Below are 24,737 nucleotides of genomic sequence, written 5' to 3'. Positions count from 1 at the left end.
TGAAATAATGATGTTATTATTTAGAAAGCCATTCTTAACCTGGGAATAGGGGTGTTTTGTAACTATTCTGTACTTTCACCTAACAATTTAATAAACAAAAGTTAAACTTAAGCAGACAAGGAACAGTATTGAAACATTAACATTATTATTTAGAAAGCCATTCTGAACATGGGGAGGGAGGATGTTTTCTAACTATTCTGTACTTTCGGTGCTAATACAGAGAGTGATCTGCGCTAATTTTAAATCGTATTTCCACGTTTACTTAAAGTTTTATGATAGCTTTTTTTTTATTTAATTGTAAGGTTAAAGTACAGAATAGGTACAAACCCCCTCCCCTCCCCATATTGAGAATGGCTTTTTAAATAATAACGTTATTATCACTCTCTGCATGAGTACCGATTAATGTCTTTTTTTTTTTTTTTTTTTACCATAGTTTTTTAGGGATTTTTTTAAAAGAAAACCTTTTTTAACAAAAATTGAAAGTACACGTTTTTTCATTTTTATTGTTTTGGTATTTTTTTAGATTAGGTCCACCTCCACAATTTTCTTTTAAATGACGACTTTTAAAGGTTTCTCACTATGCTCAATACGGAAATCGCATTGAAATTTTGCAGAAATAAGTAGTTATCGAGATATAAAAAGTTGTATAATGGCGGCCATCTTTTTTACGCGCCTGTGCGCACGTCGTAACAAAGATGGCCGCCAAAGAATACAATGCATAAAACAACTATTTATATCTCGATAATAACTTACCGAAGTGTAGCGCTGGGGTAGAGGAGTTTCTTCTAACGACCAAGACAAATGATAGTTTGGTGGATATCTGTATTAATAGAGGAAGGTACATTTGCTATAAAAATCTTCAACACCAGTGGAGAGTGCTCTCTTTGTTATTTGTAGTTAACAGACCTGAGAAGAGGGCGCAAAGGAAGTATTTTTTTCTGCAACCTCGCTTCAAGCTATGTACGGTGATAACTTTCCGCAACCTCACTTCAAGCTACGTACGGGGATAACTAATTTTTTTTTTTTTTTTTTTACAACAGTTTGCAAAAAAATATGTAATGTTTAACACAAATTACTAAGGGAATTCTGAACGGCATTATCAACAACAAAGTGACGTCATGGAAGCCTATCAACTGTTGCAGCTCTCAGAGAGCAGCACCTGACCAGAATCTCCATTCTGAAGATAAAAATCAAAGGAAGGCTTTGATTCTCCCATGACACAGAAATTACTCGTGCTACATTTTCAGTATTTCACCGTGAAATTTTGGAGTACATAAACAAAATCAAGATTTCCATCTGCAAAGTATAGATTTCTTATGTCTCGGATGAGGAAAGGGAACAGATGGAATCTGATTGGTTAAGTTTTCAACTGGCTATATGGAAGGCAGTTGAAGATCTCTCTTCCCATTTACATCTAAAAGCCATTAAAGTTATTCGGAGCAACCTTCACTTCTGTATATGTCTGGATCTACTATGAATAGAGCACTTTCATTGTTTTTAGTTAGACATCTTCAGGTCCAGATCTCTAGACTCACTACCTTCAGTGGTCGTGAAATGGAAAACGATTGAATGAGTTTTTATAATTTTTTGTCTAGATTTAAAAATTGTGCTGCAGGCATGGTAAATGATGCATTAAATTAAATATTTTTAAATACTCCCTATCCAGGAGATCTCTGCTCACTTGAGTTGTGTCAATGCGAATTATCAGCAGGGATTCTTGGTTGCTTTGTCAGTGCAAATTGTCAGCAGGCACTCTTGGTGTTAAAAAAAGAATATCTAGATGGCACTGATATCATTAACAAGATATTTCAAGATATCATTAATGTGGATGTTGGGGGTTTCATCAGCAAGATTGCTTCTATGTTGAAAGAATTGGCCAGCTCACTTGATTGTGACTTCTCTGAGGATGATTCAGTTGGGGCTTGATTAATGACTAAAATTTTTTTTTTTTAAGTTTCCAAAAGAGTTGAAGGGAGAGCTGCTCAATTATTTGGAATTCCGTGTCTGTCTTGTTGTGAGATACCAGTGAGGCAATCAAGTGTTTACTAATTAGAGGTTGTGGATTGACTGGTCTTTCTTTTGGGATAAATCGAAGCAATCCACAGGTAACTATTTCAAAGTCTAGAGGAGTCTCTACAAGCCGAGAAGCCTCTTTCCAAGTCCTCAGATTTCCAATCTCCTCCAAAATACTCTAGCAAATTACTTCCTATCATTTGCATTACCTTTGATCGAGAAGGAAGGACTGACAGTGGCTAACCTTATTTGTCTGATTATGTCTTGCGCTCCTTGGGTTCTTCACGGTTCTTTAAAATGTCTTTTGATGTTTGCTGAACAAGACAGTTACTTATCACACAAAAGAAGACAATGTTAATTTATTCCTATCGCAAACATCCACTGTTAGCTAAACGTCTTGTCAAAGGAAACTGCAGCAACAACAATAACAACAAGCAAAAGGGAGATCACTCTAAACACAATTCCTTTTATGCATAGACAAGAGGAGACTACAAAACTGTCTTAACTCAGCTTAATAACCTTGTCCTAACAAGTTCTCAATATAACAACTAAGATAAGAACAATAGTCCGAATAATTCAAATGATACAAATTATCAATCCGCATCTCAGAATATGTTTTACACATTGCTTTAACTCTAGTTAAAAAGATACAAGGAAAACAGAACACAGAAATAAAATAGACAAAGGTATTAACAAGAACATACAAAAGTGTGAGTGGTTCTTCTAGCCAATGAACAAGCTCTGTTGGTTCTTCAGATCTAGACCCATCATGAATGCCTTGTCTTTCAGTATTTATTGTATATGGATCATTTCATTCATAGGTAATTCCACCACAACACCCCTTCCTTCCAAGCTGATTACTCCAAAAAGTGTATCAGTATTTATTTCTCTTTGGGTAGACCATGAGTGGGTCTGTGTTCTTTCTTTTTCTCTCAGAACATCATTGTTCTGGCGTGGCTTGGAGAGACTCAATGTCAAATGTGTCGTAGATAGTTTCAATAGCCTCTGCTTCTTGTGGCAAATCATCTTGATTTTCAGTTATACATTTCTGTATCTGCTTCACATGCCTTTTGTGTTTGAATTTCAGGCCCTGGTTTATGTAGATAGCATTGCCGGTCCTCTGTATTATCTTCCCCAGTCCCTAAAAAGAAACGTAGGGTGCTTGAAGTAAATTTTATCTGGAATGTTTTATTTTTTGAGAGGTAAACTTGAAGAAATTGTTGTAGAGACTTTTCTGTGGGTGAGCTGTAAGTCTTTTGCAGTGCTCTTTTTAGTGTGTCCATAAAGCGTTCAGCTTGGCTGCTGCTTCTAGGATGATATTACAGTGTTGTGAGATGTTTTATTTGGTAAGTCTTGCAGAATTCTTTGAACTGTGAAGAAGTAAATTGCATGGCATTGTCACTAACAAGGCAATTAACAACACCAAAATGAGTGAACAGCTCATGGAACAAACAACTTTTTGTATCTGCGTCTTCATGTTATGTATTCAACAGAAAAGGTATTGTCCATTTATATTATAAGAACTTGTGAAAATCATCATCTCAAAAATAGGTAAGAAATATGTGTGTCAATGTTTATAGAAACACTTCCATTCACAGAACTGTCAAATGTAAATGCCAAACACACTATCTCTCGGTTTATCTGTCAGTGTATCATAAATCTCCTCTCGTTGAATTACATGCTCGGCTCGGCTCACTTGTAGTAGCCTGTACTCTGTCTCTTTATATATAAGACTGTCTCTATCTCATAATATATATCTCTCTTGATATGTATGCGATATATCTGCACACAACATGAATCTCTAAGACTTCCCTACTAAACTGAACAACAGCAAATGTATTACATCAGTCCTCTTCAAATAAGAACAACATAACATATCAAGTTCCAAGCCTGGAGACCAAATTTTTAGAGAGTAGTTTGATAGGGAATTTCCACACAAACACACAAACAAGGTCACTTTTAATTACACACACACACACACACATATATATATATATATATATATATATATATATATATACATATATATATATATACATGTGAGTTTGCTAGAACCATTTCATCCTAAATGTTGCACAATTATGCACAATGTAGAAACTATGCATAAATAGAACTGGATGGAATAGTTAAATGAAATAAATCATCCAATAATTAAAATATAAAAAACGAATAATTAATTAAAATTTGTTTTTCAAAAAATATGCAAATTAAATAACCTTTATTTAGTCACTTGCATATTAATGGCCGAGTATATGAAGAAGTTTGTTTTAATTAATTTTTTAAATAAAAAAAATGTAGGCTTTTAATATCAATGTTAGAGCAAGAAAAAACTCAATTTTATAGGTATATAGAATATATATTTAAATATTTTATTTCAATTGTTTGCTATTTTATAAATAGAATACTTGATTATATGTCCATACATGCATGAATTTAACAGATTTTTTGTAAATATGTTCAATGTTTATCACTAAATACATTCTAAATAAAATACAAAAGAGAGTGTTTCTTTTTCAAACCTTTGTTGTGGAAAAAATGTGGCAGATTAAAAAAAATAGTTATAATTTGGAAGCAAAGAAATAAAATGATGAAAGGTTTAAAATATATATATAATCTATATTGATTTGGTATGACATATTGTGTAAACCTTAGTTCTTATGGTAAACTTTTTTACTGTTTGCAGTAGAATCACCTGGTATTATGCAAGAAATATACAAGCTTATTTTTCCAGAATATATTTTGGTAAGATGAACATTTTACTTTCATGCTTTTAAAGATTTTTAAATTCTTTAATTAATTTTTTTTTTTTTTTTTTTTTTTTGAATTAAACGTAATCCAGTGACATGGTTAAATGAGTTGATGTCACTTTTTTGTTGTATTGTGTGTATGGTTACTGTGTATGGTGAGATGATCATCAATGGTTAATGAGATATTTATGCAATTATCAAAATGTTTTAAACATTGATTCAATAAATGAATGCTATGCAAGTTCTCATAAAAATCTGACGGTGCATTACAAAAAAATTGTTGTTCTCTTAATCAACATTGTTCTAACTTATGAAAAAATTTTGAATGACAGAAAAAATGGGAAAACTGAAGCCTTGCACCCTAATTCACCCCCCCCCCCCAAAAAAAAAGATTCTCTTGTTTTTAACCAATTACATTTAAGCAGCCTGAAAATTTTGAAATTAAAAAGAAATAAAACATAATAATCAATATTTTAGAGTAGAGGATCACTTTTGAATATAAATTTAATGTAACATGATAACCAAGTTACAGGCTACCATGCACCCACTTCAAGATCAGATAGTCCTTTTAAAGACATATGTTTTTTTTTTTTAAGCAAAATAAATACATTGCTACTGGTTAATTCAGGATTGGCCTTATATAAAATCAAACAAACAAAACCAGCTAGTACAGAAAGGTGTGTGTGTAGAAGGGGGGGCGATGCAGGTGGCCGCAAATGAATATATAGTAGTTATGCTGCAAGCAATCTTGCCTTGAATAAACAAAAGGTGTGCTCTCTCTGCTACCAGCATGTGGAAACTAGAAGAAAACGCTTAGAGGTGTAACTTGTTTTATGGAGAAGAATGTGATAGTTCCATGTGAAGTGGCAAGATATAATGAGCATAAAAAGCAACCAAACTTGAAGGGAAAAAATATGCTTGATCAATGAACCTTCATCAGTCCATTTGTGTGGAAACTAGTAGGTTGATTCCACTTCAACAAAAATTCTAAACCTTACCAAAAACCTATACAAATTTGGGTAGTAATTCTGGTGTAGCATAAAGACTAGAGGCATGGCCACTATCCATTCATAATAGGACTCTGTAAGAAAAACACAAAACAGCAATTTTTTTATTTATTATATGTTTTAATGTATTTTTCTCTGCTGAAAAATACATTACCACAACCAACACACACACACACCCAAAATTGATCTCCAAACAAATTAAGAAAAAGGCCAAGATTTTTAAAAGAAATTAGTTACAGATTGTGTTTACATGAAATTTATATGCAAATGTTTACATGAAATTTATATGCAAACGTTTACAATGTTTTTTATTTTTAATCTGTCTACATGTTGTTTCTATTGTTGTAATGTGCGATTTTGTGTGCAAGTTTCTTCCATTTATGGTGTCATAAACGTCATCTTGAAAAAACCTGTTCGTTGGACCTTGTCGGCCGTAATTTATTATGCAACTGTAATACTGGTAACAAGAATTAATTAATTTTTATGTCCCCCCCCCAACAGTTGCTAAAATAACAAAAAAATATTTGTTTCGAAAATTCAGAGGAGGGGGGGTTGAAAGAGTGACACAGAAATAAAAATGACATAAAAACATGCTAGAAAAGTTGGTCCCAGGTTATCTAGAAATAGATTCAACCAAAGACATTTGAGATTGTCCAGAACTATAAATTTTACTCGCATCTCAGAAAAACAAATGTGAATTGAAAACATTTATCTGAAACTGTAATGATGGTACTAATTTCGAAACAATGTTATGAGATTATAACTCAATAACTTGAGTTTTATTTCTTCTGCCCATCACACCAATAATTTCCTGGGTAAGGTTAACACTTTTGCCCAAACTTCCAACTTCTGTACACATAACGCACCTTCTCTCAACTCCCAACGTACTTCTTCTCATTCAACTTATTTCTTTGAAATCCAACTTCAAAATGAACGACCCTCTCAAAAATCAACCCTCTTTTATCTCCAACCAGGAGCACCTCATTTGCATATTGGGTGGTCACATTGCAGGCATATAAAGAGATAAGGCAGTCATTTTTGTTTCTTTCTTCTTCATTCATTTCATTCCACGACTAACCCATTGAATTATGCACACGTGCTAATTAGGTAAGTCGCACGTTTCCCTACACTCCCCCCTGATCTCATGATCACACACAGGGCAGGGGGGCAGTCGTCTTTGTCGGGTATTTCTTCGAAGAATCGGGGGAAGCACTTCCTCATTACCACCGTTATTGCCACCAGTCTGTTCCATTATCCCCTCTTGTGGTTCCCTATGCGGTGTTTCACAATCAGGGCAAGGGGGCAGTATCCATCTTTGTCGGGTACTCCTTCGAATAATCGGAGGCATCACTTCCTCGGTTCCATCTTCCTCAGTATGTTTCATCATTCCCTCTCGTGGTGCTATAGGCGGTGTTTCACAATCACGGCGGGTGGGCAGTATTCGTCTTTCTCGGGTACTTCAATGAGGAACTGGTGGCATTACTTCCTCATGTCCATCGTACTCATCACTATTGCCACTAGTGTGTTCCATCATTCCCTCATCTGGTTCTGTAGCTAGTGTTTCTATGCTCGCCTGTAGGGGCAGTAGGCGATCAGGGATCCCTGAACTGTATGTGATCTTCCTCATTATCCTCAGAATCAGAAGAGGTATAACAGGGGTGGATATCTTTTACATGATGTGGTACACCATTAATCAACATGGTCTGAGGACTTATGATTTTGTCTATTTTTCCTCTGCAAAATTTTACAGTGCACCCAGCATTTGGGGGTTTTACCCTAACATGGTCTCCCACTTGATATGGTGTATTGACAACGCTAACCACTGATGGTGTGACATCAATTCCTTTTATACGCTGTTCATAGCGGTAAATCCCATTAGCTGGTGCAGTTTCTGGTGTTGCATCGTCCTTTGGTGTCACATTATACCAGTACACAGCTTCTGGAATAGAACACTGTGTCCTGGCTGCAATTCTTTTAATGGTGCGGTGACACCGCTCCGCTATACCGTTACCTTCTGGAAAATATGCACATCGGTAACGCATTCTAATCCCCCATTCCTGCATAAATTTCTTAAATTCTTGACATCGAAACGTAGAGGCGTTATCAGTCAGAATTTCCAGCGGGGCACCACGTTCAAAAAAGACAGATCTCAACTGTCGTATAATGCTAGATGCATCCTGTCATGTCAACAGGCGCCATATCGTGAAACGTGTCGGACCACAATCTGTCAAGGTCAAAAAATGCCTGCCCTCATAATGCATTACATCAATTCCTACTCAATACCAGTTGTCCTCCACGTCAAGCTTCCCTTTTTGCCATTGGGATGGTGCCGGATCAATTCGCTGACACTCTTCACACGAGCGTATAGCTGCTTTGATTGATGCTCTTGTAGTTGAGGGACACACTCTTCGGACAAAATATGTTATCCTCCGAATTCCGGGATGTCCACTCTGCTGATGTATTGTACGGATCTGGTCAGGTGTTAATTGATCTGTTACGGCCGCGCATGTCTGTTGTGGAGGATCAGATCCCTGCCTCATTACATCAATCCACCTCTTTGGTATTCTAGTCAAGCTATCAGCCAAATTCTGCATCGACGAAACTAAGGTAATGTCTACCTACAAGCTGTATTCATCAACTAGACGTTTTATTATTGCCAATCTGCTTCGTACTAACATCTCACTTGCAGTTCTAGTCTTAACTCGAGCCTTTCAAGTCATGGTGTCGGTCAACCAGTGGTAAACACACAACGAGTCAGTGTGGAGATGCACAACCTTAGCCTGCCATTGCAATGCAAGATTAAGTCCTTTTAATGTGGCATCGAGTTCTGCCAAATTTATATGCTGGGCATCATTTTTCGGATGAAGCCAGCACGCACGACACCCATAGGCAGTGAACTTGCATCAACCCATGCATTCAGTTCGTTTCCAGATACTTGCCACTCAACCTGGGCAGGGTCGTTCCTATGTACTCTGGACAACATTTCAGCCATCATTTGCTGGAGAGAATCATCATACACCATGTCGTCCCATCCTTTGGTTACTGCAGTTACTCGTCTTTTTAACACTCCTGTTGCCGATCGGAGCCATCCACAGACAGGTAGATGTCCTACTAATTTACCGCAAATAGAAAACACAATGCGTCTTGTCAATACACTGGGTAACTCTGGAATTGTGCTCCCTTGCTTCCATCGCGAAGTATTGCCCTTCTCAGAGACCTCTAGGCCTAACACGGGCACCCCATCCTTTAGGTGCTTAGGGTCTTTGCTTATTAACCCAAACGATTCCAGTTTTGCTCGAACCACATCTGCAGACATTATATCCTCATTAACGTAGATATTGTCAATGTAAGCTGAAGCAGCTTTTGCTGTGGTCTCATCCTGCATCCAAACAGTTTTAATAATAGTTATCATTATTAAGGGTGCTACGTTTAGGCCAAAACTTAAACGTGTCAAACAATATCGTTTTCCCTTGATTATCACTGTCTGAAATTATCACTGTCTGAAATGGCTATAATGACTCATGGACACATATAGTAGGCTCTCTTTAAATCCAGCAGTGCTACATTACTCCCTTTCTGACGCCACTCTCTTAGTTTAGCAGCGTACACATCTGCGTTTCCAGTGGCAGCATCAACATGTTGATTCAGTTCTCGGTAATCCATTACGGGCCGAATTTTGTCTTTAGTAGGTTGTTCAACAGCCATGAGCGGAATTAATCCTTTGGGTGGTCCCAGACGTTCCTGTGTGTACGGTATTAACCATCCGTTATCAATCCACATCTGAAGTTCTTCTTCATATGCGGCCCTATTCTTTGTGGAAACTGCATATTCTGGAATGGTGTTGCACAGCCGATCTGGTGCCTGGATCATAGTCCATTTCCACTTTGCAGTCCACGCCTTTTCCTTGTCGTCAAACGTAGCACAGAAGTCCTTTTCTTCAATAGACATGGCTGCACAGACTTCTTTTCCTTCTCCAAGCATTACACCTCCAGTCGCTGTGATTATGACGCCTCCTAGTGCTTGTATTGCATCAATTCCAATCAACATGTCATAGCCAAGGGTTTTTTCTTGCATCACCAGAACATCAACTTTGGCTGTGTCACCCTTCTCAGTACAGATCATAATCGTCCCTTCACCACAACATGCTCGGGATAAACCATTGATCGTCATAATACTGACTGGTTGCTCCCGCCACATCTGACAGTAATGCGCACTAACTATAGACCGGGAACACCCCGTGTCTATGAGTGCTGAACACTGCACATCGTCAATTTTAACGCCAATGACCGGTAATCCTGTGTTTATTGGTTGGCAAAGGGAAAGGGTGGCGATAGTACCTTGCCTCCAACATCGTTTCCCAAACAGTTGCAAGATATGTGCCCATACTTATTGCAGCGATAGCATTGTACTGTTCTCTGTGCTCGTGGATATACACACCTCCCATCACTCCGGCAATCCTTAGCAAAATGATTGGCCTCCCCACATTTATAGCACACTGGGCCTACATGCTTATTACTACCTGGGAGAGAATCTACATTGCTTCCATGCGGTTCGACTGTTGCATGTTGAATGCTAGTTGCTACTGCAATTGGCTCCTGTCTGTTCCTTACAGATGTTTCGAGCTCGGGCTAATAACTCGTCTGTTGTCAATTCATCAATTCGTGACGATGCCCGCAACAGTTTGCTGACCTCCTCAGGTAAGCCTACTAAAAAGGCACATCTTAATATCTTATCATTAACCCCACCAAATGGTACCGACAACTTTCGTAGGTCGGCTAGGTACACATCAACAGTTTCCTTGGGGTGAAGTCGCCAGCTCGTGAACTGTTGCCATGCAACAAACGGATCTGTACCAAACGCTGTATACAGGCTGTGTTTGATTGTATCCCAATCTGGTTCATCTCCGAGTTGCTGGTAGACTGCATAGGCCTCTCCGGTTAACCTCAGAGGAATGACTGTGGCTGGTTCTTTAATTCTGCACAGTGTACAGATCTTCTCAGCCTTTTCCACCCATTCGACGACAGACGGTCCAGTGGTAGATCCATCAAACTCAGGTGTCAAGCGAAAGTCTGCCTTTCGAGTCACCGCACACCGAGAGCCGAAATAGCTTATAACTCAATAACTTGAGTTTTATTTCTTCCGCCCGTCACACCAATAATTTCCTGGGTAAGGTTAACACTTTTGTTCAAACTTCCAACTTCTGTACACATAACGCACCTTCTCTCAACTCCCAACGTACTTCTTCTCATTCAACTTATTTCTTTGAAATCCAACTTCAAAATGAACGACCCTCTCAAAAATCAACCCTCTTTTATCTCCAACCAGGAGCATCTCATTTGCATATCGGGTGGTCACATTGCAGGCATATAAAGAGATAAGGCAGTCATTTTTGTTTCTTTCTTCTTCATTCATTTCATTCTATGACCGACCCATTGAATTATGCACATGTGCTGATTAGGTAAGTCGCATGTTTCCCTACAAAGATAGAATTGTGTGTAGCATAAACTATGTAAACATTCTAAAGGAAATGAGTATCTGAAAGCAAATTGATTCTCAAAAAAGTGAAGAACAAAAGAGTTGTAATCTGACATCTTCTTTGATAGGCCTTAATTTCATCATAAACTCATAAACTAAAAATGGATCAATGTAATAAAAATGACACTGTAAATAGATTGGAATGAATAAAAATACACAATGCATGTACTAAACTAGAGATATGTAGATTCAATATGCTCAACCAGTGTTGCTCCAAATACTATGTGAGCGGAACATGTTATTTTTATAAGGAAATGAACTGTCACAAATGCTTTTGAAATTGCAAATTTACGGGACTAGAATCTCGCGAGTGGTGGGAAGGAGAATATGTGGTGCACTAATAAGAGTGTTGAGAATAACAAAGAACAGAAAAGCATGTTATCGTTGTGAGGAAAAGCACAAGGTGGAAGACTAGTCTTATAAAAAAATGCTTGTGTTTCAGAATAGGACATCTGGTTCATTGCTGTCATAGTAAATAACTGTTATATATCATCAAACTGCAAACTAGATATAAACCTAGACAGCACCTAACATCAACAGATACTGAATCTGATATAGAACAACCAGAAATATGTTCTGAGTGAATAATATAAGTAGGAATTAATTAACAGTGGAAGTAAACATGCAACAGTCACTAATAAGTGAAATAGCCATAAAAAAACTCTTGCTTTTTGTAATCGTAGTATTCTAAACAATCGAGAATTTAGTTGCACACTTGTAATCGATTGATGAAGGTTGAGGTTGAGGTTATGAAGGTCAACATTATATGTAACCCAGCTAAGGGTTATAAGTCTTAATTTGCTAGGATGAAACTGGTATAACACCATCAACTGGGACTAGAACTAAATGTTCTATGTAGAAGAAAGAAAGGGTCAATCCTGGCAAGAGGTGATGGACAAATACACAGATGTGTTCTGGGTTAAACTGGACACTATGAAAGGAATAGGAGCTCACATATATGTGCTGAAAAGTGTACCACTAAGATACTTTAAGGTCAACCATAAATTCATGCATTGTAAGGACGAGTGATCAGAGAAATTGAGTGACTTGAAGAAGTTTGTCCATAGTTTGAATAATCCATTCTGTATAAGCAGTATTTATTATCCACACAATGAAGGTGGGTGAAAGCATTTGGTATTTACGAATTAAAGCTAGATTATTTCCAATAGTAAAAGACTTGCTAACCAAAATTGGGGGAAGTCAGAAAGTCAAAAAACTTGTATTAAATAATTATTATATACAATTATAAATACATTGCAGAGAACTATTCATTGATTTTCCTCTGGTATTTTTCACCACATAGTAGAAACTTTGTTAACGGGAATTGTATGTGTAGATGTGAGGCTCAATGATGTCCTGTTATATTTTCCTATCTGTTTTAGAGGGGGTACATATTATTTACGTGAGGGCCTGTACATATATTATTAAATGTTCCTTGTAGTTGATAACACACATATTTTAAATGTTCATTTAGAGAGGAGACAGAGTGACAGTAGGTACATGTTGGAGACATTTATACAGAGAGAGTTCATATTCACAAGACATATACTTTGATGAGAGGATAAACTGGTATACATTGATACATACTGGAATGATTAAACACATTACCTTTTCTCGTTAGAATGATGAACACAGAAAGACGGCAGTTATAAAAACATGTTGATAGTTTATTCTTCGATCGGTCAGAAATGATTCTGTACTTCAGGGATTCAAAGATGTTACATGGTTTCTTCTAAGCCTCCCACTTCCAAGAGGGTGCCCTGACTCTAACTGAGAATCGGTCTGAACCTCTCTGCTTCTCTGAGTCTCTGATCTCAATCTGATTCTCTTCTCCTCTCTAACTTCGAACCCTTTCCTATATTGAGAAATCATTTCTGCCATGATGTCACACATATGTCTGATCAATGTGACCACAACTGACGTCTTTCAAACATGCGCCATTTGCACATTTTGAAACCATTTCTGACGACCAGGAAATTTCCCATTCTCTTTGTTGTTTTACAAAGGAATTTAACTTACTTGTTAATTCTCTAACCGATATTTTTATTATGCATTCTTTCTAAGAATGTGAATAGATTTTCCAGCCAAATTTTATTTATAAAATATTTTAAAAGAATTAACAATTTAACTGGATATTCTATTTAAAACCTATTCTTTAAAACTTATCTACAGGGTTCGATTCTCGTTTTATCTGATATCATTTTCATTTAACTAATTCTCTTTTTTTTTACTTACACGAAAAGGGGACAGCCCTTTTCATGTAACAATCCTGGTTAGTTGCAAGAATGATGCAGAATATTTGAGAAATCTGGTAGGAGTTCTGAAATGACTCCAATGCAGAGTTAAGGAGGAAAACAAATGTTTTCATGGAAGCAGAAGTAATGTACCATAAACACGAGTGCAGAAAATGTCAAACTAGTAAAGCTAATGTACAAACAATAAAGGAAGCACCAAGACTGTAAAATTGTTCAAGTCTTGTTTAGGTATGATAAACATTTAACAATTTTTATAAGAGCTCTTGTGAGAAATATGATTGAACAGTGAAAGTGGCCCTGATTTGTCTCATTCCCACCAATCTTTGTGTGGCATGTAGTTTGAAAATTAAAGAAATGTTGAATTGATAGCTTACTAGTGAGGATAGAATTCACAATCTTTCAGAAACCGTGACTGGTTATACACTGCAACAAGACAATTTACCTTAATAAGAAAAAAGTGAGTCAATAAACTCCTCACTGATTCCAAACCATTTTCAGTTATCAACTGCACTCACACTCTTGCACAAATAGTTAACCAAGAAATAACCCTGGAATTTTTTTTAACAATGTCAGGTATTTCACAAATCCAAAGAGCTAATGATATCCTCTCCACTACTGCTGCAATACTAAGGAATAATCCTGGCATGTGATACATCACTGTATGCAGTAATATTTGATATCATAGAGATGAGAAGCTAATTGCATATGATTTGTGCAAAAATTATGCAAGGAAAATCTTCTTTTTTTTTTTCTTTTTTTTTTCAATTTTCACCCAAAACAAAGCACAGTGCTACTTTGAAGTAGGGGGCTACTTTCGAGGGCATAAGTTGCAGGGGTACTATGAAGGGAGTTGAGTAGAAAGATCTTTGTTCACTTGAACTTCTGCATGTCAGTACAGTTGGGAAAACAGAATCCCGGAAGGGAGTTCCAAAGTCTAGCAGTTCTGGGTAAGAAACTATTGGAGTAGAAAGCTTTCTTAGGGATCTCTACTGTGAAGGGGTGGGATTTACCTGCTTGTCAGGTTTGTTGGGGGTATTCACGTTGAGGGGGTACGAGTGCTTATAGTTCGTCAAAGCATTCACCATTAAAGTACTTGTAGAACAGGCAGAGGGATGCAACATTTCGTTGATAGGAAGAGTTCAGGTTAGCAATTCTCTTTTGAACTCTGTCCAGGAGTGAAAGACAAGTAGCAAATGCACCAGCCCAAATGTAACAACAGTACTCGATACATGGGCGAATGATTGCCTTATAGAGGTACAGGATACTTTCAGGCGTAAGTAGTTTTCTAGCATGGTAGAGAGAACGCACCTTTGTCGCAGCAGCCTTGGCAATGCTCTCAATGTATCTATTGCAGTTCATGTTCCTTGTAAACGTTAGGCCGAGGAGTTTAAAGGAAGTACTTTCGGGTAATGTGTTCTTGCTGTAATTGCTATTGGTGGTATAGAAGATTTCTTGTAATTATTGAAGGAAACAAGCTTAGTCTTGGCAGCATTGAATGTGACCCTCCATTTTTGTCCCCATTCCACTACAGATTGGAGGTTATACTTTATTGTTTCTGCCATTTCCTTAAATATGTGTTCATTTGTTTTCCCCTCGTGCCTATTTTGGAGAGTGGCGTCATCAGCAAATGTACCCATCTCCGAAACAATTTTATCAGGGAGGTCATTTATAAATATCAGGAACAACAAAGGTCCAAGGATAGACCCCTGAGGTACTCCCACATTTATATCATATTGTTTAGATGTACGACTGTCGAGGACAACCTGGATTTTTCTCTTAAGGATTTAATTACATTATGTATTCTTCCAGTGATACCATATGATCTAATTTTCCTTAGAAAACCATTGTGCCATACCCTGTCAAAAGCCTTAGATATATTGAGGACTACCCCTCTAATCTCCTCTGTTTTGTCCAGTGAACGGTATATACGTTCAGAGATTACAGTTAGGATATCTGCTGTGGAATGGGCTTGCCTAAATCCATATTGATTGTCGGTCAGGAGTTTAGCAGCTGTAAGGTGATGAACTAGAGCTTGATTAATTAAGGACTCTAATATTTTGGCGAAAAGCGGGAGAAGGCTAATGGGTCAGTTTTTTTGCCAGAATTCTTGAAAACTGGTACCACAGAAGCGGTTTTCCAGCAGTCAGGAAAGTTATATTTATGGTGTAAAAAGTTCTAGCCGATATTAACCATAGTAATAGACCATAAACTTTTAAGATTGTTTTAGGAAACAAAAACAATTTCTCCATTACCATCAGGACACGTCCAGAGATATGTAGATCTCAGTATATAAGTAGTAGTATATGTAGTACAAGTGTTTATGCCCTTAGCAAGACACCATGAGAGAATATACTTATAACACTAATCTCAATCCTAGGAAAAGATACTTGGGTTCTTCAATTTTCTGGAATCATCACTAACAAATATTAGAAACATCAAGAATTCAGCTCATCTTGACTAAATTCTTGACTAGAGGCGTCTATAAAATCATATTTCAGGCACAAAGATGAAATAACTGCAAGATAGTTTATTATTGAGACCATGTGTTATTATTCTAAAGTTAACTAAACAAAGAATATTGGAGGAACTATATGCATGGTTTGTAGGATGAAAGTACTGGCCTGAAGCCAGGCCTGGTGATCAGAAATAGACAGAGATTAAAAGTTGTGTTCAGTGTGACAGATCAACCGTGACATCATTGCATCCCTGAGAATTTCTATGGAAATTATGGTTTTTATACATTTGGATTATGCTGGATCATGTGAAAAAAAATATATTCTTCATCATTGTTAGGGGATTATCTAATAGATATCTCAATAAGGATTCTTTAATAGGTTATTGAATCAACCAAAGCCAACATTGTCAGCATAATTGAAAAGATTTACACAATTTAATACATCAGTTTAATATGACAAATAAACAATACAAAAACAATAAGAAACTCTAGAAAGTGATGATTATTTACTAATCTATAAATATACAAGCGAAAATGTATGTATGTTCGCTTTCTCTGTGTGTCTACAAAAGGCTTCTTTCAGAAAAGCGGTCGCTTGCTTCACAACTTTTTAAAACTTTTTATATCACATATAAATTGTAATTAACAACAAAGCTTGCCTGTCTATTTAATTTGCTCGATTTCGGGAAGATAAATATTCAACATTTGTCGCTCGCCGCATGTGGGTTAGTCTTTTTCTTATAACATTTTGGGGGAAAAATAAAAGCGTTCAGCAGTAAATGAAATCCTGCAGTCAAACTTGACCTCATTAACTCATTAAAACGAGCACCTGCCAAATCCAAGTAATTAAATAAATTCAAACGTTTCTATTAGCATCTCGCTGTCCTGGTTGAGATCTTCCGGATGGGCATGCCTCCGGTGTTGGGATAAACCGCGACCAGAAGCAAACCCCACGTCCACACGGGCACACAAAGGGGGAACGATTTCCATCACTATCCAACCCAGTCAGTCGGTCGCTGAGGGTAGCAGGGTCCACGGAGCCAGGGGGTTCCATGTGTAGTTTTTTTTTTTTCACACTTTAATTTACAACTTTGCCTCAAGGGTTCGGGTTCGATCCTCATACTTACTTCTTTTTTTTACCCCCCACCCCCACCCCCGGAGTTTCCACACACATCTCCAAACACCCGGGCAACACCGGGTACCCCTCGCTAGTCTATATATATAAAAGCGAAAATGTATGTATGTTTGGATGTCTGCTAAAAACTTTTGACAGACAACAAAAATTCACAAACTTGGTCTCATATGAAAGCACCACCCTCCGGGTGACAAATATCGAAAAATTGGCCCAAAAGGACCATCAGAAGTGGGTCAGCTGATCGATTTTCTGCAGGGGGGGGGCAAAAAAGTGGCATTTTAATGTTAAACATTACATATTTTTAAATCGATTTATAAGTGCCCCCCAAAAACGGGCCCCAACTCTTTTACATAAAGTGTACACGGGCCCGTTTATTTTGGGTCACCATTTATTTAAAACCCGCTGAGTCATGTCACGTGATCTTGACGTCAGCAAGCTGTAATGGCAGTCTGTATTTAGAAACATTGTTGTTATTGGTAAAGAAAATATAACACTCATACAAATAAACTATGAACTTCTACGCTATGACAACGTTACCAAAGTTATTAGCAAGTTAAAATTAGTAAAATCCGAGACTTAAACCAAAAATAATATGCAAAAATGATAAGTAAATAAAAAAAAATTTACGCTTAAAAATATTTGGCTTGAGACGATCGATGCCTGTTTGCACAACAAACAAAACAAAATAAACGGCCATTTTCTTTTTTATATTAGTAACACTATGACCTAATTCTGTTGAGAGGGAGGAAGGTGGGAGGTAGCGTTTGTTTCACTACAACCTATTTTAATATAATACAAAATCAGAGTTAATGGATTTGGTGACATAAATCCTCCTTATTTTCGAATTTTCTTAGTTGGGGTTGGGGCGAAAGATGAGACCACTTGATTTCTAAGAACAGATACTACACTTTGATCTTATTTATATATTTTATTGCCGGTAAAAAATGAAAATACAATTTTACAATTTTTTTTTTTTTTTTTTTTTTTTTTTACAAAGGCGTCACCACATTATCAAGGCCCAGAGGCCACTCAAGGATAAGGGTTAAAGAGTGTACAGTAGAAATTGGTCAATATAGTAATCATTAGTAATGAAAATTTGGTAAATTTAATAACTTATATGGAACGGCTCATCAAGAACTTATTTACTTTAGACTTGAACACAACCATATTGTAGTCAGTCGGAAAGCAGGAAAACGGAAGACAATTCCACAGGCGTGCAGTTCTAAGAAAGAAGCTTTGTTCATGGAATCTACGTTTAGGTTTAGGCATAGATAAAGAGTGGGGGAAATTATTGATAGTGTTTACAGCTAGACGAGTGTTTCTTGTGAAAGTTTGGCGAGGGGGGACCATAGATTGAAGCTCAGTTGAACACTTTCCATGAAAATAACGATACATCAGAGACAAACTCGCAACATCTCTTCTGTGAGATAGAGGTTGCAAGGAGGAGAAAAGGACATCTCCTACGAGGCTACGAAGTCTATTTTGAACTCTATCAAGGCAGGACAAGTCCTTTCTAGCAGCTCCTGCCCAGATGTGGCAACAGTATTCCATCCTTGGACGTACCTGGCTCTTATATAGGTAGAGAATAGCATCAGCAGTGAGATATCTACTGGATCGATAGAAAGATCCCACCATTTTTCCAGCGGCCTTGGCAACAGATTTGATATACGTGTTCCATTTAAAATCAGGAGTAATGGTCAAGCCCAGAAGCTTGTCAAAACTTGAGGCCTCCTGAAGACGAGAGCCATTCATTTCAATTGATGACAAATGTGAATTAGAATGTTGATGATGTAAAGAGAGAAGCTTGGTTTTAGATGCATTAAAAGTAACCAGCCACTCCTTTCCCCATTGTACTACGTGCTCAAGATCAGAGGAGAGAGAATTGGAGAGAACTTGGTCGTTTACTGTCTTAGATGTGCTACCATAAATGGTAGTGTCGTCAGCATAAATGTCTACAAATGATGTAAGGATATGATTTGGAAGATCATTAATGTAGATCAGGAAAAGAGTTGGGCCCAGGATGGATCCCTGAGGAACACCGGCATTAATACTGTGAGCTTCTGATTTTTGCCCCTCAACTACTACTCTTATGAACCTATCAGAAAGAAATGATTTAATAATTGAGAAGACTTTTCCAGCTATACCATAGCTAGCGATCTTATGAAGTAAACCTTTATGCCATACCCTATCAAAGGCTTTAGATATGTCAAGAGCAATTGCCCTAGAAAGATTGCCACCGTCGAGAGATTTGCTAATCCTACGTGATATAACTGTAAGGACATCTGCTGTAGATCTAGCAGAACGGAAACCATATTGAGTGTCACTAAGAAGGTTATTTTTGTTGAGATGTTTGATTACTTCTGTATTTAACACAGATTCTAGCAACTTACTCATGACGCACAGGAGACTTATTGGTCTGTACTGAGAGGGGGATGAGCTTTGAAAAACAAAAATTACAAACAACAAAATTAGGCACAAGGCCCTACAAGAAATTGGGGAGGGGAAGGGTTCAGGGTCTTTGTGACTATCTAACAAAAGTAAATTATGAAGACTTTGAAGTCTTACTCTTGACTTGCAACATTTACCAAAATACCTCATTCACTCTATGGATCTTAATCTAACTAATAAAACCCCAGCGTTTAAGAATCAAAAACATATTTACAATTTATGGACAGTTGTCTGTGTGTTTGTGTTTTTTTTGTGTGTATGTGCATTTGTGTTAAAGTTCAATTTTATTTGAAAAATAAAAAGTTCATGATTTAAGTGTGTAAAATTTCGTGGAGTGGGGAAACTACTAGAAAAAAGTTCTTTTCAAAAATAAAATACAAAAGATCTACTGGGTTGTTAGTATTGACCCCCTGTGCTATTCTAAGTGACTAGACCCCCCCCCACTGTTTTCCGGGGAACCGAAAACAAGCAGGGAGACCCCCTATTGGGGATTGGGGAAAAACCTTAGTGTGAGTGGGCGAAAATAAAGCAACGGGAGGAGGAGGTTGGAAGGTGACCTCTGAGTAGGGGAGTGACAGGGGATGTTCAAAAAACAAACGAGTGGTGTAGTAGGGGGTAGGCCGACTCAGAGGTTCTCTAGTACCAGAAAATAAAAACAGGAACAGGATCTCATTTGTACCACCAGTCAAGAGTCTTCTTAAGTTTTTCTTAGCTACAACCTAAGCAGGATGGGTTCCGAAGGACCCAGCACCGCCCGTGCCATGCTTAAGGAGGGAACACGTATTCAAACTTGGCTCCTCGACGGATGCACAAATTAGTGCTGTGCACCCACTTGGGGCAACCTCCTCCAATCGCATCTGATCTTCACTTTAAGCAAATGTTTAAAGTAAATAATCAGATCCCGATCTGAAACAGATGTCCCTTCGCGGACCAACTTAAGGCGCGTGATCCAGATCACCATACGCGCTACTGCTAGGATTACCAGGAAAACAATTCTTTCCTCCCTGGGGAACGGCGGCTCCATGTTGTACACAAAATATCCTATGTCGAGTTCGAGCGGCCACTTGCCATCAATGCGAGCCGTTACCTCTCCGACGTACTCCAATAGGGCCTGGATCCGGCTGCAACTGAAAAACGCATGCTCGACCGATTTGAGCTTGTTTTCGTCGCAGCGCAGACACCAGTCCCTCGTTTGTTCTTTGTACATGCTGAATTCGTCGAAGAGGGGCAGTGCTTTTCAGACCAGTTGCCAGGGCAGGGAGAATTCTGAGTTTGTCAGAAAATCCCGACCCGGTGCCTAACTCCACTGAGAACGGATGACCTCCATCGACCAACCTAACCGCCTACAAAGAGGATCCTTCGCAGTGCCCACCACTAACTCCCGATAAAGTCTCTTTCTAGGCTGTTCGAGCACACTGGTCCATGGTAAGCTCTAAGTGCAGTCCGGCATTCGGCAAAGAACTTGGACTCCCCCCTCGGTCTACGACGACCTTCTACCGAGGAGTCGGGTTTAAAATTGGGAAACGAGTTCTCAACCGCAGGGACCCAAGGAGCGTTCTCCTCTAGCGAACGACCCAGGAAAGCCAATCTCTCGGCGTTTTTATGACACAAGAGACTGGGCTGACCCAGGCCTCCCTCGCTCGGACGTTGAACACAGACCTCTCTGCACACATAATGCTTACCCTCGTCCTACAGAAGTTAGTCAAGGCGCTTTTGTAAGCGGGTTAGGCGTTGTGCAGGGAGAGGAAGTACAGACAATCGGTAAAGGATGAGCAGAAAGACGTATGTAGCACACGCCTCCGCCCGACCCTTCAAGGACAATTTCCTTCGAATCCAAGTCTTGACCGACGATTTGACCTTGCCATATACTTCTGACCAGTTTTTCTCCAGCTGTAGTCCCAGTCCATACCAGACACCGAGAATGTGGACCGGCCTATCGGTCCAGCTGAAGATACCTGGAAGCGAGTTTACCCCAGTCCAGGCCCCCAACCGCAGGCCGACAGACTTGCTGTGATTGAAGACGGCCCCTGTGACTTCTTCGTACCGAGCGAGCGCCTCGATCACCGCTTGAACGTCCGTGGGGCAAGACACGAACACGGTGACGTCATTGGCGAACGCGGAAACCCTGGCTCGTGTGCCTCCAAGTAAAGTAATTCCACGCAGGACTGGTGTAGCCGCCTCGTCCCTTAACTTGCGAAGAAGGGGTTCCAACGCCAGGACGTACAAAAGAGGCGACAGCGGACAACCCTGACGCACCGACCGGGAGATGGCGAATGACTCCGCCAGCTTACCGTTGATCTGCACCACTACCATCGGTCTATCATACAGGACAAAGATCCATTTGCGGTAGTCCGGATTAAATCCGGCGGCCTCTAGCACAGATCCCAGGAACCGATGGTCGACCCTATCGAACGCCTTGGACTGATCCAAACTGATCAGCGCGGCTTCCATGTCGTCTTCTATTCCCTCTATGATCAAGCGAATCAAATGAAGATTGTCTTGAATCGATCTCCCCTTCACAGCATAACTCTGGTCAGGTTCGATCAAGTCAGTGATGACAACCTGCAAACGATTCACAAGAATCTTTTCCAAAATCTTTAACTCTGTGTTGAGCAGAGTCAAGGGCCTAAAATCATCAAACGTTTCCACCCCACCATGCCGTTGACTTTTCCTCAGCAATGTGATCACACCCTTGGTTACCTGTCCAGGGATGGATCCCTGGGCAAACCAATGGTTGAACATATCCTTCAGAAGAGGGACCAACATGGGCGACAGCCTCAAGTAAAACTCGTAGGGTAAACCATCAAGCCCCGGGAACTTGTTGTAGCCGACCTGCTTTAACGCAGTAATGACCTCATGTTCCGTAACAAGACCATCACAGCTAGCCGCTGTGAGGCGGGGCGAGTCAGCCAAATAGCTGCCAAACTCATCGACTCTGAGTCCGGGTAGTTGGGTGAAGCGCTCCAATAGATGCTCCCGAAACCCCTTGCAGATCTCCCGAGTAGATACTAGCACGTGTCCTTCCAGGTTATACACTTTCCGAATGTATACGTCCGAACCACGCCTTAGAGCAGCCTTACGCTCAACAGCGTCAACATTAACAACTTCGTTAGAGACTTTCATTAACCTAGCCTTAACATACCGCTCGCTAGCCAAGCGGCTGAGGTCTTGTTTAGCTAGTGCTATCTCTAGGGAGTCCCCCCCCTCCACCGCCCGGGTCAGCTTATCCTCTATACACTTCTTTGCCTTAGCCTTATCTAACGAGAGGCATTGGCTGTATTGGACAGAGAAGCGTCTAATTTTGGCCTTAAGACTAACCCACCACTTACTCCCTGTAACTGCCCCCACTAAAGCCCACTGAATTAATTCGGTAACCTTCAACCGGTAGTCCTCCAACTCCAACAAAGTGCTGTTGAACTTCCAGTATCCGGCTAGCTTAGGCCTAACATTTAAGTTCAAACAGGCCATAATAAGTTTATGGTCCGAATGTCCTAACAAGTGGAACGTGAGGCACGATAGAAAGTCTACATCGCCTCTTCTAACTAACATCCGATCCAAGTAAGTACTCAGATGGGAAGGCACTACACAATGCCACGTCCACATCTCCCGCCCCGGGTAATCCAGGCGAAATCTGTCGATGAGGTCGCATGAAGCCATCAGGTCAGACAGACTGTTGTCATACCACACCGACCCGCTAATCCCCCGACCTTATCTATCTTGGGATCAAGGACTGCATTCCAATCACCCATTAACACTAACTGATCCGGATCCGCTAAGTAGCCCTCCAACCATCGAAAAAAGGACACCCTCTCTCCATGTGAATTGGGAGTATAAACCGCGACAATCCGAAAAACACTGCAATTAACGTCAACATCAGCAACAACTAGACGCCTGTCCTCGCCTGCGTGAACAACATTCACCTACGCTGACAGGGTGCGACTCACTAGCAAGGAGATTCCACGACTATAAGTATTGCCATATGCTGAGTAAACAACATAGTCGTTCACCAGCACCTGACAATCCTCGTCACAAATAAAGTGGGTCTCCTGGATAGCGGCAATATCTACCTTAAGGGACACCAAGTCTCTCACAACACGCGAGGCCTTGCTTCGACACCTGATGCTCCTCACATTAAATGTAGCCAAGTTCAAAGCCATGTTCACTTACCTGATTCAGTGTCACAGACGGGTCTGAAATCCTTGGCAGTAAGGACGTGGCAGGCCTGGCCGAGGCTGCCAGTAAGTAGGTCTGATGAGGGTACTCCGTCCTTGGCCACACACCTCACGTCCAGGGGGAAGGTTAGTTTAAGTGCCCTGTAGAATGAGGTGTGGATGTACAAAGGGACTCTGCCCTCACATTTGAAAAAGAAATTGTTCAATGAAAGATGGTCCCTGTCCACCAGCTGCTGGCCCAGGATCGCATCCTTTGCTGCATCAATCATTGCCCAGAGGGCTTGAGTCCTAGAGTCCTTGTTGACCCTAACAAAGGTGGGCAACAAGGGAGCGTCTTTGAATTTGGTAGGATCTGCGACGTTGTCACCATCGACGTACACCAGGCTCCTCAGCTTGTTGTAGCGGACCTTCTGTTGTCCTTTAAGGTCCGGTATTGGTTGGTGAGGGTCGGGTTCACAGATCCTACCCCCTGGCAGGAAAGGGAGTTTCTTGGTGTGTTCTGTGTGCACTGCGGTTGTTGGGGAGGGGGTCTCTTTGGGTCAGGGCGGAGAGGAGGGGCGTGGGGTAGGGTTGGCCTGTTCAGTTCGTTGGTTGGGTGGTCTATCACAGGATGGGGGAGGGGGTGAAGGGTTTCTGGGGGCTTTGGGGAGAGCGGGGGAGGGGGAGAGTGGCTTGGGCTGCCAGGGCAGTGGGGTGACGGGGCTCAGCTTGTGTGTCTGTTGCAGAGTCTTTCTCAATAGGGGTAGGGTGGTCGGTGCGTGTCTTTCGGCTCTTCCTTCTTCTGGCCCTTCTGATTTCTGTCGCGCTGAGTTTCGCCGGTGCTGGTGTTGCCTCCTCTTCCTCCGACACTGCCTTCTCCTCAGACTCTTGTAATTTCCTCTTGTTTGAGGAGGGGGGTGCCTGTGTGTCCATGGCCTCTTCTTTTCCGGGTTGGTCTCTGGTCACTGTCTGTGAGGATGACTGTTTGACC

The 24,737-nt window shown here is 39.9% G+C and overlaps 1 protein-coding gene across 7 annotated transcripts in view; it reads left to right on the top strand.

The window, feature by feature from the left end:
• The window catches only part of LOC145293822 (uncharacterized), a 564,435-nt gene that overhangs the window by 528,613 nt on the left and 11,085 nt on the right, over positions 1-24,737 (top strand). For all 7 annotated transcript variants that reach the window (XR_013869774.1, XM_080140462.1, XM_080140456.1 and 4 more), the window contains one exon: positions 4,697-4,755. Coding sequence is in view for 6 of the 7 variants with exons in the window: in XM_080140462.1 (XP_079996588.1) it covers positions 4,697-4,755 (59 nt within the window). In the remaining variant the exon portion in view is untranslated. The remainder of the gene's footprint in view (positions 1-4,696; positions 4,756-24,737) is intronic.

This window comes from Euprymna scolopes, chromosome 15 (genome assembly GCF_053919585.1).
Source record: "Euprymna scolopes isolate OS-2025 chromosome 15, ASM5391958v1, whole genome shotgun sequence".
Taxonomy (NCBI): Eukaryota; Metazoa; Mollusca; class Cephalopoda; order Sepiida; family Sepiolidae; genus Euprymna; species Euprymna scolopes.
Note: the sequence above shows the minus strand (reverse complement) of the source record. Positions and strands in the feature narration are given on the sequence as shown.